Source organism: Rhagoletis pomonella, unplaced genomic scaffold (genome assembly GCF_013731165.1).
Source record: "Rhagoletis pomonella isolate Grant_MI unplaced genomic scaffold, Rhpom_1.0 Rhpom_scaffold_00006, whole genome shotgun sequence".
Lineage (NCBI taxonomy): Eukaryota > Metazoa > Arthropoda > Insecta > Diptera > Tephritidae > Rhagoletis > Rhagoletis pomonella.
In genome coordinates, this window is record NW_023458560.1 from 11,430,731 (window position 1) to 11,450,364 (window position 19,634).

Below are 19,634 nucleotides of genomic sequence, written 5' to 3' on the forward strand. Positions count from 1 at the left end.
TGGACATATATCTGTGTTCATATGGAAAAGTAGCTTATGTCGAAAGGCTGGCTTTAGTATAAATCGGCATTCGCAGCATACGATTGCGAATGACTCACTGGCGGTAAGCCGTTGAACAACTTTTAGCAAATAAACGTGGAAGAAATAGTTCCGATACTAGCAAGTCAATATTCTTATTAAGTCTCATCAAAAAATTCCTTGCCGTTTAAAAAATAAAGGGATTGCCGCATTATACTAAAGCCAACCTTTCGACATAAGCTACTTTTCCATACGAACACAGATATGTATATAAATAAATATGTACATAAAGAGCATATGTTTGTACGTACATATGTATGTATGTTTATGTCTAAATTTGTATGTCCATAGGTAGCTGCTGCATACAAATTGGAGAAGAATTCGATGGTCGATGGTTGATTGCTGACTAGCAAAATATACATACTACATACATATGTATGTATGTACATATGGACATACGAGTGTTAACACATTTTGCTTAGAATTGTTTACTTCGGCATAGAGAAATACAAAAGCATGTATGAATGTACATATGGATGTGTATATTTCTGTGTCTTTACAGAGTGCATACTTGAAATACTTTTTTATACCAATGTTTTTAAGTTCGGAATTTCTTCAAAATCTAATTGAACTGAAATACTGAAAATAAATTATTGATGTCGAAGTTTGTTTTAGATTCTATTAGATCTTTAGGGAGTAATCTACTGACCTTTGTACAAAGTATTACCTTTTCTTTAGTTCCACACCAGTTCTAAATTCCACAGTTCATATCTAGTTCGCTTTGCATCTTTTTGTCTATAGTTTCGTACCAGCTATTGACTGTGCAGAGGTGCTTGCTATTAGGTATTTGTTAGATTTTAGAAAAGCCCAGGTTCGAGTTTTGGAAATAATATGTAGTAGTATTAGTTTTTGTTTTGTGTTTCAAAACTATGAAAAAGCATCTGTGAAGTGCAGGAAGAAAGCATGCTCGAACGAGAAAAAACGGCCGAACAAAAATTTCTTTATAGTAAACAAATGATGTGTGGGTACCTGCGCTTCATCCTTTTTCCGATAGTACCGAACCAGTTCTAAATCTTAGATATATGTACATTTCTAATTAGAAGTTTTTGTATTCTTTAGGACTTAACGCATATTCTGTGACTATTTTGATCTTAGATCCGCCAATACTTGAATAGAAACAGTTAGAACCAGGGAACGGATTTTATGGAAATTACCTTTTTTTTGCTAAAGAGATAGAGTATATTCGATTAAGAATGTCCACGATTTAGTTTTCCCTGATTCCGTATATACACATTTGATTTGCCTTTTTTTGGCGTTTTTTAGGGCAAGGAAACAGCCCTTAATCCTGATAATATGAACGTTTTAAACGTTCCATATTTAAATTAGGCGCCACTAGTATCAACTCACGTCAGGCGCATGTTTAGTACATTCAAAGCTTTTATTCGCGAAAATCGAATGAAAACGCTTTTAAAATGCATCTTGTGGTTCAATGTTCAACTATTGAGATTAAAGTTTTGTGAGTTGAAAACTCGAAAGAGGAAAATAGTCAATGATTCAAAGTACAATTTTTTCATATAATGAAACTAGTTCATAGCTTTCCACTTTTTACTTGTAAAATAAACATTTCTAAAATAAATGTTTTTTTTGATTATTTGTCGGGTTTTGTCCTTTTTAGTGCCTTTTTCGCGGTTTCTAGTGCCTTTTCATGCCTATTTCGCTATTTATTTTGCCTTTCCTAGTCTATTTCGTTATTTTACTTTGCCTTTTTTATAGATTTTTAGGTCCTAAAAATCCATTCCCTGGTTTTAACTAATAAAGGTAGTTTGCTATTTTCGAAAACGATACATGTTTTGGCTGCTTGCATATGTTTTTATAGAAAAGCAACTTTTTTATTAGCTAGCGATATGCGGTTTTAAAAGTAAAAAAAAAAAATAGTTTCGAAAAAGTACCACATTTCACTGCTTTTGGACCGGGCGGAATCTAATTACTATCGCATCAGTTCATTTTTTGGCGTTAAAGATCCAGTACTGAACTACATATTTAATTCACTAGCTCGAGTTTTCCCTGCAGGGTATATATGTACATACATACATATGTACGTACTGTATCTAGTTTCCAACAGCTCTGCTAGGGGTAATAAAACCATAATCAACAAAGAAAGGAATTTCTTGGAATCTTCTCGGAAATTACATTTTTTCTTTAGTCTTATATGATTTCTTTGATTACCTAAAGGCTTAAGTTTCGATTTCAATAAAGATGGGATCACAAATAATAAACAAATTAATTTCCAATTGAAAAATAATTGTAAGAACCAGGGCTTTTGCTGTTTAATTTTTAGCTCCTTATTTTTGAATTAAGTGCTTATGTATGTAGATACGTAGATACATACATACCTTCATATAAGTATGTGCTTCTAAATATTAAAATTAAAAATATTAAATTCTATCTTATTTCCCTTTTCTTTTACAGGAAATGTGTATGTGTTAGTGCGTAAGATATAATCCACCAAGAAATCGAATACTTTACGTCCAATCGACGGTGTTTTTCGAAAAAAGAAAAGAATCTAACGATTGACTATCAATTAGTCGTTCTCCAATGCGAATGGGGTGGAGCGCGCCCCTCTTAAAACAAGTCGCCTCCATGAAGTTTTATAAACAAAATGGTACGTGAAGAAACCCAAAAAATTTGTTTTGGTCAAATACCCGAAGCGAGATTGCGCGAGGATACAAAAAATAGAGAACATTTAAAAAGGTAACTCGGTTTTTGGAAGATTCGTGTTATATTATAAAAATTAGTACCTACAAAATTAAGTATACAAATATCTGATATATGAACTGCATGTAACTTCATTTACTTATGTAAACATCTCCGAAATATTTGGGGCAATTATTTAATCCACCGTATAAAATCTACGAAACCATGTCCAAGCCACGGATACGAAAAAATTGCTTCCACTTAGTCCTAGTGAACTCGAACGATTGGAAGAATTAACTATGTAGATCGTCGAAAAAACAGCTGTTGGTTCGTAGATAAAGCCCGAGGCATTCCGTATCTTAGAACCGGCTGTCGTGCGAATGTATGTATGTATATGTTTGAGAAGCAGATTAAACTCCTTCTTATCCAGACTCGACCATGACATTCCCAACATAAGTATGTCACTCATCTGAAGGTGCCTCTCATTATGCTAACCACCTCCTCTCATGCCTCCTTAAACCCAATAGATTTACACTAACCTGTCGAAATAGTACGTTTCCCCATCATACCGTTAGTTGAGCCTGATGACAACGATTGAAAGACCAGCTTATTTAGTAGGGCTAAGTTGTTGCTATAAAACAAATGTGAACTCGAAAACATTATTGCCAGATTTGAATAAAATACTTTACTGCTTCGAGGTCATTTGGTGAAAAGTAAACAATTATATTATGAATAATATTGCGTTGTGTTCTACATAGTACGAGAATTTTTAAATAATTTCATAGTAATTAATAGTGAAGTACATTTCCGCGAATATTTATAGCAGGCATGTCCACATCCAGGTGGTATTCCGCCAGGAGTTTTTCACTTTTTATTCGCATCACTGCAGTTCCCGTTTCGTCTTACTGGAGTGAAGGGACGTAAGTATCGTTTGTATACATGGGTTGGGATCTTTTTCCTCAAATGTATCACCTACATATGTCACCATTTAAGCTTTTTCCTAATACATATTGTGACGACGATATTGTGGACGACTGCTAGCAAATTTCAAACCTCGATTCTGCAGGAAAAGCCTGCGACCTTAAAACATTAGAATTTTTTCGGACATATTTTTCTGGTTTAATTCCGGCCTGCCAGTCTTTCAAGGCTTTTCACGTTTTTGGCTCTCTTTTCTCTACCTTGTAAACAAGTATATTTTGCCTATAGTTTTCCTCGGTATCGATCAAATGTTGTTACCTCCAGCCTCGGTCCGGCTCTCTTCCTTCTGCCATTTGTTTTTAGCCCCTTTGCATTGACACGGAGACATTGGGAGATGGAATCCTACTAAGTATGCCAGCGATGAGGTGTTGCTTTAACCAGAGTAGCTATGTTGTAACGAGTTAGCGACAATTTCACACCTCTATCGCTTGTGACATTTACAGAAGATATGAATAAATTTCGCGGTGAGAAAAGCCTCAGAACTTACCTTTAGTGAAGCTGAAGCACCGGCACGTCTTTTGGGTTCCAGACCATGAGAGCCCTTGTTGGCATGAGTGATTATGCGTTGGGTTTCTATGCTGACATTATTAACGGCCTTACTGCTAATTCCCAAGTAAACGAAATTCTGTACTTTATTGAAATTATAACTGTGAACAGTGACGTGAGTGCTAAGACGCGAATGAACTGACTGTTTGTTTGATGACAGGAGATACTTCGTCTTGTACTCGTTGATCAACAGACCCAATGGCTTTGCTTCCTTATCCAACTTGCAAAGGCAGAACAGACTTCGCGGTTCTTACAACCGATGATGTCGATGTCATCGGCATACGCCAGAGATTGCACGCTCTTGTAAAAAATTGTTCCTGTTCAGTTCTGCGGCTCTTATTAACTTCTACAACATCAGATTAAAAAATAAAACGGAGTCTCTAACACCTCTTTTGGTAGCAATTGTCTCGAAGAGGTCTTTCCCATTTCTGATGAGGCTAGTGGTAGTGCTTAACGTCATTTTATACAGCCGTATCAGTTTCGCGGGGATGCCAAATTCAGAATTGCGGCGAAATCGCAAATAGATGGTGAGTGTTGATGCTTTGGCGTTCCATGAATACCTGGTCTAAAGCCCCACTGATAAGGACCCCTGTCACCTATGCTTAGAAGGTTGATCCCGCAGTAGTTAGCACGTATGGCTGGATCGCCTGTCTTGTGGATTGGGCAGACCACATTTAAATTTCAGTAGTCGGGCATGCGTTCATCGGACCATATTCTGCATAAGAGTTGATGCATGAAACTTATCAGCTTCTCGTCGTCGTATTTGAATAACGCATAGACAGGGGACTTGGGTTCGTCTTCTCCACAACTTTCCATGCGGCTACCATTCAATAGGGTGGAAAAGAGTTTCCTCAATTTCTTGCATTCTAGGAAAAATCTGACTTCGGTGGATTCAGTGATAACCCTGAATATGTACGGTGGGCGAATCATAGTAAATTTGTATAAAATATTCTCCATGTTAAATCGTATTCGTTAATACCTAAAGCCACATGCATTCATACTACATCAAAGTTTCAAACCTCCTACTGAATCCCCAAAAAAATGTTAAAATTTAAAAAACTCGTCATCGAAATTCCAAACCATTGAATCAGAGCTTTTAAAAAAATTCTGGGTATGTAGTTTTGTAGTCTATTGGATTTTAGTATGATAAACTGAAAGTTTTAAGTCGCTGAAGTTTGTAACTTTGATGTATGTATGTATGTATGTGGTTTTAGTTATAGAATGAACTATAGTTTTATTAAAAAGTACGGAAAATTTTTATCATGCAAAACATTGTGAATATTCTAGACAAATTTACTGGATGCTTTTCACTGTGAGTCACTGTATGTACATATTTATGTATGTATGTGTGCGAGGCAATTAAAAACAAGAACAAAGTAACATTAACTTTCAGACGGGTGAAATATTAGGGAAGTGGTGGAAGCGAAATGACGCCGAAGTAATTTCTTATCAAAAACAATTTCAAACAGGCATTTCATTCATTCAAATGAAGTCCATACGCCAATTTCACCCCAATCAGTCTACAATTTGCATCTTGCCATCAGTAAAAGCGTTGATAGCTAGAACACAAACAGTACGACAGCTGCTTTAACGACGACCACAGAAGAGAGCTAAAGAGTCAATCGTAGTAGCAGCTGATGTGGCATTAAATGAAATGCGAGTTGTGGATTATACTTACTTTCAGAGGAGAATATATGTTTTTACATACATATATGCGAGTACATATATAAATATGTACATTTAAGAAGGCAATCGGCAGAATACTTATGTATAAAAAGGCATCCATACTTACATAGTATGTATATATGTACGTACATAAATTATCGCATTTTAATGGTCAATAAGGGACGTACAATATGTAAGTAGTAATTATTTTGGTGGCATGTTGTTGGAAGTTCGCTGCTACACAGGATACCAAATACAAAGCCAAAGCGGTATTGTCAAAAGTTGGACTTCCTGTATGTGCCCTCGCATCCATAGTACTTCTGTACATATACTATGTATGTTTTTATATACAAACACAGATATACATCATACATAAGCATGTGCATACACGTTATACTCATAGGTAGCCGACAAACCGCGCAAAAGTTCTACGATAATCGTCTGGTTGCTGCTGGTACTGCAAAGATTCCTTCTTTATCGCGAAATGTCATTTCAATTTTCTTCTAGTAGGAACTCTACGCTTGCATTGGATATCTTTCGTCGCTTCGTTTGACCTTCTTCAGTTTTCTGCGCCGCTGGAGTTGTTTTGCTCATATACCAACGCACACATACACAGAGATCGGTGACTTTTGTATAGGTGTGCGTGAGTGCGTCCCATGAATAGTATAATGAAAACAACTTCTAGTCGATAAACTACAGCAACTGCCTTCAACTAGCGTGTTGATGTTGCTGTTTTCATCCTCAGTCTGCCTTTTCACTTTGGTGACTCCACGCACATTTCCAAATGAACTCAACGCCGTCCAACCAAGCGATTCACCAACTAGTCAGCCAGTCAACCAGCCATCAAATAAAAATAAACACCAAAGCAACAAAAAAAGCTTGTATGACGTGTAGGTAAATGTCGTCAAAAGTTGTCGGAATCGGCAGAATAAGTAGGCAGCCAGACTGACAGGCAGGCGAAAAGTGCGCCGCGTTACTCAGCCAGGCAGCTACATATCAGCTTCGCACGAATGCTTGTATGCCAAAGTACGATTTTGCCGTAAGCGAGTGGTGTGTGTGTGTGTGCGTAAATATAGTGATGTTTGTGGTAGTGCACATCCACCCCAATAACATGCTGTGCTGTGAAATGTGGCAACGTCGCAATGCCAACAAAGTTGTTTTGCTGTATAAATCCATTTGCGATTTGCCTGGCTGTGTCGCTGTGTAGTGCTGTTGTTGTTTCTTGACTTTTCTTCTGCCTGCTCTGTCGGTTTCTGCGCGCCAGTGTATCTGTGAGATACAAAGAAGCAGCTATAAATTTGCTCATTCGCTCGCTGGTTGGTTTGTTTGTAATGTGATAATTTTAGCTACGTTTCAGGTTATTTCTACACGTCATGGTAGAGTTGTCTGCCTGCCTGCCTGCCATCGCTCCTGTCCCTCTCCGTTCGCTCGGAGTCAGTCGCGACGAAACTCTGGCCGTTCGTCCGTCCAGCTACTCGTCTGCGTATAGCACGGTTGATGTGTGCGCGTTTACCTTTTTTGTAGGCTATGTTGTCGCGCTGTATTTGTGCGCCTTTGCGCGCATTAGCTCCCATTTGTATGGGTTTCCTTCGTCAACTTATTTTCTCGATTCTCATGCCTTTTTTGCAGATACTAGATATTTATTTTTCCTTTTACGTTTTTTTTTCTTTGGTAGGTATACATAATTCATGATAATTCCATGTCTCTGCCGCTGTCCGTGTTGTAGTTGTTATTCTCTGTTATTATATTCGATGCATTTCCATTTGAATCATGCGCCTGTTCGACGAGTATCTGACGGATACACGTTGGGTAAACAATTTTTTTTGTGAATTATCTTTTTTCTATTTACATATGTATGCCATTTACCTACCGGCTCGTTGCGTATATCCCTACGTAGCTGTATAGGTGTACGTGTACTTCTGTGTACACACATACATACATATGTATGTATACATGTGCTTATATCTAAGGTAAGCAAGCAAATATTTCTGTACATCTAAAAGTCTATCTTCTGGTACATCCATGGCGTAATGTTTATTTTCTTTGCTATTTTGTATTGGCCACTTCCCGAAAGTGATTCGTGGCTGTAGCATGAAAGAAAATTATTTTGTGTCTAAGCCAAAGACACATGCAAGCAAAAATGCGATATTTGTAAGCATCTTAGCTAAGTTTTTGAGCTATAAACGGGCTGTCATGCTTGGTCTGCAAATTTTTTCCGAGTCTATTCTTGCTAAACAAGCATGAAAGTTATAAAGCTTGGTATTTGTATTTGGTACCAGTCGCAGCAAGCACACAAGCATGTTTACAGATACAGACACATACATACATACATATCGCACACCGTCTTCAAAAGAGTCACAACTCAAAATAATACGTTTGTCAGAAAACGCGAAAAACTATTTCTTAGCACATGATAATCATATGGGCAAGGGCGACTTTACCTTAGTTTTTTTTTAACAAATTATAATAAAAATTTGCTCCAGCTTTTGCTGAAAGGTAGATAAAAGCTCTGCGAACATTTTTAGCGTATAATCTCAAAAATGCCAAATTTTGAGTTGTGACTCTTTTGAAGACGGTGTGCGATATGTACACATGTATGTACATATGCATATATATACATAACAAATTTGACTTTTTTGCTTTTGATTGTCAATTCAACAGAATTTACTTTATAATTTTTGTCGGCTGTGTGTAATCTATACGATTGCTTAAATATGCATGATATATGTATATATGATCTATGTATTCCACTTGTTTTGTCGTCTTATTCTGATATTGTGGGTTTTCTTCACAATTTCTTGGTTCACATCCCAGCCACAGAAATATCAATTTTGAGTCACACAATTTATTTCTGTGGCTGCCGTGGCCAAGTGGTTGGAGGTGGTCTCAGTAGGAAGATCGATATAAGGCTCCACCTGAAGAAGGAAGCTTTATATTCTTTGCTGCCGGAGATTGAGCAATTCAAACTCCGGCGGAAAAAGGGATGAAAAATTCGGCACATACTACTACTGAAACTTATTCACTTAAAATTGATATTCACGCTGATCTCTTGATGGAAAATAAGAATATTATGTTTTTGAAAAATTTAGGATCACATGTGTGTATCCGGTCACCGCTCAACCAATTTCTACCCAACTTGGCAGAGTTGTTGACCATGGTACAACCTGCCCGAAGGATGACAATTTTTGAAATCAAACAATAACCACGCCCACAACCCATATAACAATAATTAAAAAAAAAATACATAATCTGCGATAAATCAGCAACTAATGAAGCAAACCTCCGAGTGTAGTTCTGCCATGAGAATCAGCTTCTCATAAAAAATACAATCGCTGTTCGGAGTCGGCGTACAACTGTAGATCCCTCCGCTTTGTGTGACAACATCAAGGCGCACGCCACAAGTCGGAGGAGAAGCTCGGCCAAACACTAACATAGTATGTGTAAGCGCCAATCTGTTATTAATATTATTATTATAGTATAAAAATAATAATACCATAGGGAAAATATCAAGTTTTGTAGTGACACAAAAACGCCGAAACACGCAAACTTAATTTTTAGTCCTAGATTACGAACCTGTATTCTGTTTTTCTATATCAGCTAATTTTCCCAAGACATTTCTACTTTTATGAAACAAATCAGACTTTAACAGGGAAAAATTAAGAAGTAACATATTAAAGCCTCGTCTTAAAACAAAAAAAAATTAAGCTACCAACGAAATCAGCGAATAGTCAAATGAAAAATACGTGATATTTTTTTTTTTTATGAAACACATATGTATATGTATGTGTATTTATGTATGTAACTCATACGTACGGTGACCACTCCTACCGATTTTGGCGGGACAGTACCGATTTTGAGAAAATTGTCCGGCTGAATATTTTTTAAAAGTCGGGACGCGTGTCCTGACTTTTCATATTTATACCGATTAAATCCCAATTTTCAGTGGCTTCTTTATTAATTTAACAATAATCATTCTGTACTCTGGCCCAAAAATAATTCTTCGTACAAACGGTGCAGCACTTTCGTTATCACGAAAAACATAGAATACAGGGGAGCCACAAACGTAGTCAGCATTCTTATTTTCTATGATCTTTGGGTATGTTTTGTTCTGTCAAACTGGTACTCTCGCTATATTGTCATTCTTGTCAAAAAAATTTTTTACGGTTTTTATAATTATATTCAGCAATTATATTTTAACAATTTTTGTAATTATATTTATTGAAATTATAAAAAATAATACTAATTACCTCAAAAAATGCTTGGATATGAAAAATATAAGCTGTAGATACAGTGGCAAAAATATAAAAAGGAAAGGGACATTTTCGGATTCCTTGGCGATACCCCTTTCGATTATTTATCTAAAGTTTATTTTTTTATGAAAGTGTAACTCGTTATATAACAAAACCCATGCATGTAAATAAAACTTTATACAAAAATTATCAAAATTCGATAAAGTTTCATAACAATCTTAAGCTCTGTAGTTAGATTTTATAGAAACATTCTGAGTATGCAGTTTTGTAGCCCATTAAATTTTAGTAGTGCAAATTTTAAGTAGCTAGGACTTACCGTTGATTTTTGGTAAGTTTCCAAACCTTGTATGGAAGAGAACACGCCAACAAAAAATTGCCAAAAATTAAGCTACTTCGAACTAGCACTTTTTTATACTAAAATTTAATGGGCTACAAAACTGCATGTTCAAAAGAAAAAATAGGATTAAAAAGTTCAAAATTGTGATTATTACATAAACATTATTTAAAAAATAAAAGTAGCTAAAACTTGTCTTCTCTTCTCCCTATTTACATTATCGCCACCGTATTGTATGTATACATTTTAGCGATCATTTTTCAAGTTTTTTCTGTTTGTTTTTCCTTAAATAAAACTGTCTTTTTATTCTAAAAACAAAATTGTATGTTCAGGTTCGATACTTTAAGAAATGTCCCGATTTTTGTCCACAGAATTCTGGTTACTGTACTCATACACCATGGACCGATATGTTTTTTTTTTCAAATTTTCCCTGTTAAAGTTTGGATTTTTTCATTTTAAATGAAAATATATCAGGAAAATTACCTAATCTAAAAAAAACGGAAAAACCCGTAATACATATATGACTCAAAATTAAGTAGGCGTGTCTCGGCGTGTTTTGTGTTATTTTAGCGTGCCTAGATGGTAATAGGCTGGATATACGAATATTCGTATAGTCCCAGCCCTATCACCTTTGCCACCTGCGCGTATTCCTACGACAGATTCAAATTAACAGTGACTTAAATCCGAAAACTTGTTTATACATATTTATGTATTAGGGTGGGCTAAAAATCCGACTTTTAAAGAATGTTTACTATTGGCAAAAATATAAATAAAATCTTTGGACAATATGAATATTTTTGATCAATACTAGGATGTTCGATCATTCGCATTTTTTCCAAAACCGGGTTTTGAGTTATTCGAAAAATTGATATTTGAGGCAACCGTCTTGTCTATTTTGAAATTAAGAAAATCCGGATACACCGGTTTTATTTTACATAGTTTTCATACAGTAAAATATTTACTTATGTTGTAATGAAATCGTCATCATAAATTACAATAAAACTTAAAGCTAAATAAGTTCAAAGTTTTTTTAGATCAAAAGTAAAAAATATAATAATCAGTGAAAAATTCACGTTTTGTCTTATGTTCCCTTTTTTAAATACTTCATTGCGCTTTTTTCCTACTTTTTTTCAGATTTGATAAGTGTTCTTGCTGTCGTAGCCGAGTGCTTAGCTCCATTGTTCAAAAAAGTATTTTTAAATAGCGGCCGCCTTTCGACAGGCAATAGTAAATCTCCGAGTGTACTTCTGCCATAAAAAAGTTTCTTCGGAGGTGGAGTAGAAGTGTAGATCTCTTCATTTGTGTCGCAACATCATGAATAAGCAGAACACGAATTAGAGGGGAAGCTCGGCCAAACATGTAGGAAAGGGTGGAGCGCTTAATATTCATTTATTGGAATAAAATATGATACACCGTTCATCCACAAATAACCTGGGGTATAATTTGTCTTTGTTATTTATAGCCTTATATTCAAATTCAACCTCTGAAATTAAGAGGAGTTGAGGTGGGCTGAGCTAAGCCGAGTTGATTTTAATTGAGTTAACTAGTTGAAGTCAATTATGCTGAAATGCATAACAGAGTATGGCATAACATAACATAACACAACAAAACACAAAACAATACAACACAACAATTACAAAACAATACAACAAAACACAGTTATACAACAAAACGGAACACAATACAACACAACACATCATTACACAATACAAACTAATACAACACATATCGTCCCTGCCATGTCAAGCTATCGAATGTGCGAAAATGCTTTTTCAATTGCGATCACTTGCGCATGCACATAGCAAATCGTCAAATTTCGAGTGTTCTCAGAAGCAGAGGATACTGGCCTTAACAAAAGATCGAATCCCGCACTTTTTCCTAATGACAACAACATTTTTTACAACAGTTTTGACGATATGTACATGTGCTTTTGCTTAAGGTTATATTTTTTGTGTTTTTTCTATCTAGATCCCTACCTCTACCCTTTTCTAAAACAAAATCTATAGTAACGTCGATAACAAACTGATAAAAGTATCAATAACAATCAATAACAAATTCTGCAAAAAATATCGATAGAAAAATCTAAAACAATAACGATAAAAAATCGATAAAAATATTGATAAAAAATCGATAAAAATATTGATAGCAAAACCAATAACAAAACCGATAAAAATATCGATAACAGAATCCATACCAAAATCTATAAAAAAATATCGATAACAAAGTCGATAAAAATATCGATTATTATATCGATAAGTTCCGAGAACCTCGAAAGTCTCTAGATTCCCGTAATAGTTTCCAGATTGAGTCTTTTAAAATAACTACATTTGATTAAACTATTGAAAAATATTACAAAAATAAAAATCAGTTGTAATTTTTGTCTAAGGAAACTTTTACTTCATGCATAATTACTTACACCAGTCACAAAATTAAATACTTTTTAATATTTCTATGAAGATTATATAAGCCTAATTTTATTGAAAACGAAAGCGTATAGTTAATATTTTGCAACACAAAAACATTTTTCACGAAAACTAAGGTTTTTGGCTAAAATTCATCTTTGAGTGCACAAAGGCAAAATAGAGTTCTTTTCAGTGCCCACCAGTCACATTCATTCAAATGATGGTTACATAAAACTAAAAAATCGTTTGGAATTTTTGTTAAAGCAATTTTATACACTAGTTATCGTTCTATGTCAAAAAGTATCTTTCGCTGTTTTATAAGTTCCGCCGACATAGTTATAGTTTCTCAATTAATTACATTCTGGAGTAAAAGGTATCACCAGTAACTATGGTATGGCCCATATATGTATTGTTTTTTTTTTGTAATTTTTCTTACTTCTTTTTCGCTCTGTGACTTTTTAAAGAACAAATAAAAAAAAATGGTGCACGAGGATCATAGTTCAATAGTACCTAAATATATTAGTGGAATTCGCGCTTCTGTGTATTTGCTGTATCCTTCGTAAGCGTAACTAGACGACTCTAAAAATTTAAATTAAATAATAGTTAAATAAAAAATGTGATATAAATAAAGCAAATTAAAATAAAATAAAGTAAAGTTAAATATATAGATGAAAGAAAAAAAGAGAAAAATATAAAATAAATAATAACAAGTAAGAAAGTCTAAGTTCGGGCGGAGCCGAACATTAAATACCCGGCGCAAGTATTAAAGATATGTTTTCCACCTTGCCGAAAGCTACCGCTACATGATAAGCCGGGGTGTATACATTTTAAGTAAATTAGCGTCCTTAAATTTCGACATATTGAAATTTCGAGCATTTCTGAAATTTATTGTTATATGAAAAGCGGCCGTAATTTAAGACCGATTTCAACAATTTTCAACGGTTTGCTTTTATGTGGCAAGCACAATAATCATACCGAGTTTGGTACAAATTGCTAGAACGGTTAGCGAGATACATATATGTAATCACAAGCGGGCGGTGCCACGGCCATTTTATCTTAAACGTATTTCTTGGTAAAGAATTGTTGCAACCATCAATTTTGGATAAATTAGCTTTGATATTTACTGATTTATCGAAGATTTTGTATTTCTCGAAATTACCGTTATATGGAATGTGGGCGTGGTTATTGTCCGATTTTAAAAAGTTTCGGCCATTTGGTATGCTGTACCAGGACCAACAACTGTGCCAAGCTTGGAAGAAATTTGTGCAGCGGTTACCAAGATATACACATGTAACCATAAGTGGGCGTGGCTACGCCCATTTGCCAAAATTTTAAAATATTCTTATTTTTCGTCTAAAACTCATTGTAAATATCAGTTTTGAGTGAATTATCTTCAGTAGTTACTAAAATATCGCAGTTTTCGTATTTCAGAAAATTACCGTTATATGGGAGGTAGGCGTGGTTATTGTCCGATTTTTTAAATTTTCGGCCATTTAGTATGATGTATCAAGGCCAACAACTGTGCCGAGTTTGGAAGAAATTGGTGCGGCGGTTACCAAGATATACACATGTAACCATAGGTGGGCGTGGCTACGCCCATTTGCCAAAATTTTAAAATATTCTTATTTTTCGTCTAAAACTCATTGTAAATATCAATTTTGAGTGAATAATCTTCAGTAGTTACTAAAATATCGCAGTTTTCGTATTTCTGAAAATTACCGTTATATGGGAGGTAGGCGTGGTTATTGTCCGATTTCGCCTATTTTCAATACCATCCGTCCTACGCCCAAAAGAAGTTCACGTACCAAGTTTCATTAAGATATCTCAATTTTTACTCGAGTTATCGTGTGCACAGACGGACAGACGGACGGACGGACGGACGGACGGACGGACGGACGGACAGACAGTCACCGCTTAATCGATTTCTCTTTTCATTCTGATCATTTATGTATACATTTGTCTATATCTATCTCGATTCGTTTTGCCTGTTACAAACAACCGTTATGTGAACAAAGTTATAATACCCTTGTGCACAAGTGCGCTCGGGTATAAAAACCAAAAATTTGTTCGCAATCGCTCCAACCGAGGATCGAACCTGGTAGCTACAGGCTTGTAGCCCGTAACTCTTACCACTCGGCTACCGCGGACGTGGAACTCGTGTGCTTTGTTTGCTACTTATACAAAAGACAATAGCTGACCATTTTTACCAGTGTTGTCAACGAAAACTGCCCGGATCCGAGTTAATTCCCAAAAATTTCGTGCATTTGTTCGGCTATAAAATGGCTTTGATTTTTAATAATTGTTTTTGCTGGCGGCTTTTGCAGTTGTTTTCATATAAATAGCGAAATTTAGTAAAACTGGCGTTGACTTTTTTTATTCATATTCTTCCACAAAAAATTCATGTTTATATGGAAAAAAGGTACAAAACGCCGTCAACAAAAAAAAAATTATTAAAAATCAATGCGATTCTTTAGCCGCTCAAAACTTGCACTCATTTTACTTGTATTTTATAGGCTTGTTAACTGCATAACCAAAAAATTTCTAAAAATGCTGGTTAAAAAGCTCGAAATTTAGATAAAAATTTTTGACATTTTTCTAAGTTCTGCCCAAAATTTGAAAGTATGATTTATATAGTTTATGTTAAAACATAAGTAAACCATATTTTTATAAACAAATATCAAAAAAATTTTAGATTTAAAAACAATGCATATATTTAAAATGAAACACCATACATCCATTTTTGACCGCCACTGTATGTAACCTGATTTTGGTTAATAAAGCAGCGAAAGTTATGTGTACGTATAAAAACTGGCGAGTCATCTTTCGCATGAACCAATTGAGAATTGTCCATATGATTTCGTTAATAGATCATACATAGCGTATGAGTAACATTCTTTCCTAGTCATCTATACATATAATTATAAAGGAAAGTCGAAATTTTTTGTACGCGGTAATCTCGAAAACTATTGAACGGATTTTGACGAGATTTTTTCTAATATACTCTGTACCGTTAGGAGAGTGACCTTTTTTAATTAGAATTTAAATAGGGTTGCCACCTATCTAAAAACTATAAGATCCGCACGGTTTGTTGGATTACAAAAGATGAGGTGTCAAATGAAAGGGATTGGCCTTTAGAAAAGCACTAATGTTTTTTTTTAATAGGATTGCCTCCTGTTAATAAAATGACTATATTCAATCATAATAAGCGTAGGCATCAGTTCTGTACTGTCACTGTCAAATGAAAAGACTTAACCTCTACATTTGCAATAATGTATTATTTTTCTGAGTAGGGTTGCCACCTATTAAAAGATTTTCGCCGTTTGTTGGATTACAAAGTGAGATACCAAATGAAAGGGCCTGGCCTTCGCATGTAAAAAAACTTTAATTTTTTTTAATAGGGTTTCCACCTATTTAAAGATTACTGTCTTATATACATAGTATAGTGCCTTAAATTCCTATAGGGTTGACACCTGTCTAAAAAATTATTAGATCCGTTTTATTCGTTGGATTACAAAAAATGAGGTGTCAAATAAAAGGGTTCGGCTTTTAGATGTTCAATAATGTATTACTTTTTAAGTAGGGTTCCCACTTTTTTAAAATTATAAGATCTCTGTTTTTTTGTATAAACTGAGGTACTCTTGTTTGAGGTTATCTTTTGTTTGAGTGGGGTTGCGACCTATTTAAAAATTATTTACGTATAATACGCCGGGGCATTTTTTGTTAATGACATTAGATTTGCACAGTTCATTCGATTTAAAAAAATGATGTGTCAAAGAAAAACGCTTGACCTTCCGATTTGTAGCAAGGTTTTATTTTTCGAAGAGGGTTGCAACCTGTGCTAAAAATAAAAAAATAAAAGGGCTTCCAGATGCGCAATTATATATTATTTTTTTTTAGTAGGGCTGCAACCTGTTTAGTTGTCAATCGCATCGTATTTAATATCTACATATTCAGCACGTGGCACCTAGCACCTAGTATTTCATAAAAAAAGAAATTACATATTACACATTTTCATTTGACCATTTACAACTTCATTTGTCAATAAATTTTCTTCGTTGATAGCTGGATGTTTTTTGGAAAAAATAGGCTTTAACACCGGTCAAAAGAATTTACATAAAATCTTGAATTTTTTTATTCACAATGCTTGATCTAGAAAAACGGTATACAGAGCTGCAATCTACGACCCATAATTAATAATACGTGTTTCAGCGTTTTTGTTTGTCATATCAAAACTTAAAATGTTCATTATAGTGTAGTTCAATAAAAAAAAAGTATATAAACCTAAAAAATTTTTAAAAATAAAATTACAATTATCTTGTAAAGTATTAGTCCTGCATAATTTTGTGTAAGAACGTTTTTTGAATACTATGAAAATTTCCTTTTCCGCACAGATTTTTTAAAGCATTACGCCGTACCAAGTTTTTGCTAACAACAATAAAAATTCTAAAAAATCTGATTTTCAGCCCACTCTAATATGTATATATCCTTTTACTGCTACTTTTTATTTTTAAGTACGTTTTGTCTGCTTTAATCTACTGCTGGGATAAATGAAAGGTACCTATTATTTGTTAATATGCCTATATACATATATGTACGTGTGTGTTCATTTATAAACATCTAGACAAGTACATTCGCATTTACCTAAGTACCTACGAGAACTCGCTGAATAAAAAGTTATTGCAGTAAGGAATTAATTTAATAGTAGCTCAAGCAAAAACAATGGAAACGCGCTCGTTGGGCAACCAGCCGAGGCAATGTGAAGCGAAAAAATAAAAACAAAAATAATAAAATTGTTTATAGGATTGTGTTGTGCGGTAATGGAAAATGAGTCATGCGATACAGCAAAACAGAGACTCAAATATTATACATGAACATGCACATACTACATGCACATTACTTACGAATCTCTGAGAGTGTGAGTAAACATAGACATGGGAATGGACCCTGCAGTAAAATTTAGAGACAGTCTGACAAAGCGCTTGTTCCGAACTACCTATCTCAGAACTATCTCTGAACTAGTGCAAAAGGAATGCAGAGCGGGACAGTTGAAACTTGCGGTGTAAATGTGCAAGTGCTCACTAATCGTACAATACGAAAGTAGCTCAACGAGAAGACCTCTGACTCAATCATCGTTGGTCGCGAGTTCAAATCGCGGTGGAGGCAGTTGTGAGTTTACAAATTTAATGAATTTAAATTGTTGCGTGCAGCTTACAATATTTTTTTTTTTTTTATAAAATGTGTAACAAAAATGGAATCTGTAAAAGAAAAAAAAACGTTTTCCTATAAAAAAAAACTGTCCGAAATGGAACCGGTTGAAAACTGGTTGCAAAGTAATGCACTAGGCGACAATTGCCACCGCCAATGACATCGCCGTGTAAAACTGGACAGTTGAAAGCATTGCTTGGGTATTGAGCTAGAACTGGTACTGTCGGCAAAAGCTCTAGTTCTACGCTAGTTCTAGGCTAGTCAGATTTTCTGCAGGGTACATACATGCATATGTATATTGCAAGCTGCGATGTTAGCGGTACCGCTTTGCATTTGCGTTGTCACAGTTTCGGTACAAATTCATATTCTAAGAGCCAATTTACATGATGACTTTTCACCCTGGGTGGTGGAAAGTCATGCGTTTCGAGCTTGTAGGCAAGAAGTATAGCGAAGTCAGCGGGGTAGGCAAGCACGCACGGTGAGCGAAATCGAGGGGTTTTTTGACGTTTCGCTTTTATCGATTTCACTTTTTCATATTTTTGCTTTGAGTTCGCGATTCGCTTCGATTTAAAAATGACGACGAAAGAGTTTACAAAAGAAAATTTTATGCTTAAATGTCAAAAATACGCAAGAAACGCCGCAAAGAAAATGTCATCGTGTAAATGCACGAGGATTTTCGAAGACTTTTTTAAAAGGGAACGTGTCAAAAACGCAGGGTGAAAAGTCGTCGTGTAAATTGGCTCTAAGCTTCTTTGCTAATGTTTAGGTTTTTTTGCAATAATATTGTAATTATATTTGTAGACCATATGTTCATACAAGCGTGCATACACGTACACGTATACAAATTTGTAAATATTTATAGCTTGTGCGGGTCTAAATTTAAAAGCAAGAAGTCGATTCTGGTGAAATTGAATGCATTTCCTCACCGCTGATTCCAAAATTCATTTTCTGTAATATGTTTAACAGTTGACATGTGGGAATACAGAACAATTTCATTGTGGATATATTTATGCAGGGACGTGAACCGGTTTTGAACCGGAAAACCGCTTTTTCTATTAATTAACTGAACCATTAACCGAACCGAAATTTTCCAAAAATGTTTGATCCGAACCGAAAACCGAACCACTTTCTATAAAGGTTTAAAGGTTCGTTTCAACCAATTTTCAATAGATGAATGTACCCACTTTTTTCTTGTTGTTACACATACAGTTACAGATTGCGCAGGTGAGGCGAAATATGTCTAAGCTGATGCAGCATATTTTGTACCCATGTACCTACATACATATTATAGATATGTACATTGTACATCCATATATATAGTACATATGTACATATGTATGCATAATACGCGAAAGCTTTTTGTCATATCATCAGATCTGTAAGGTTAGTTCGATTTTACAAAATGAGGTATCAAATTAAAGGGCTTGGCCTGTAGATGTTCAATAGCTTCTTATTTTTTCAAAAAGAGTTGCCATCTGATAAAAAGATAAATTCATAATATTAAATTGAATCAATTATTACACTATGAGTATCGCTCGAAAT

The 19,634-nt window shown here is 34.9% G+C and overlaps 1 protein-coding gene across 1 annotated transcript in view; it reads left to right on the plus strand.

The window, feature by feature from the left end:
* Positions 1 to 19,634, plus strand: part of LOC118740406 (protein split ends) — a gene marked incomplete in the record, with an annotated part of 189,286 nt that overhangs the window by 36,381 nt on the left and 133,271 nt on the right. Inside the window, 1 exon segment of the mRNA XM_036471928.1 lies at positions 2,488 to 2,769. Within this exon segment, the coding sequence (XP_036327821.1) occupies positions 2,678 to 2,769 (92 nt within the window).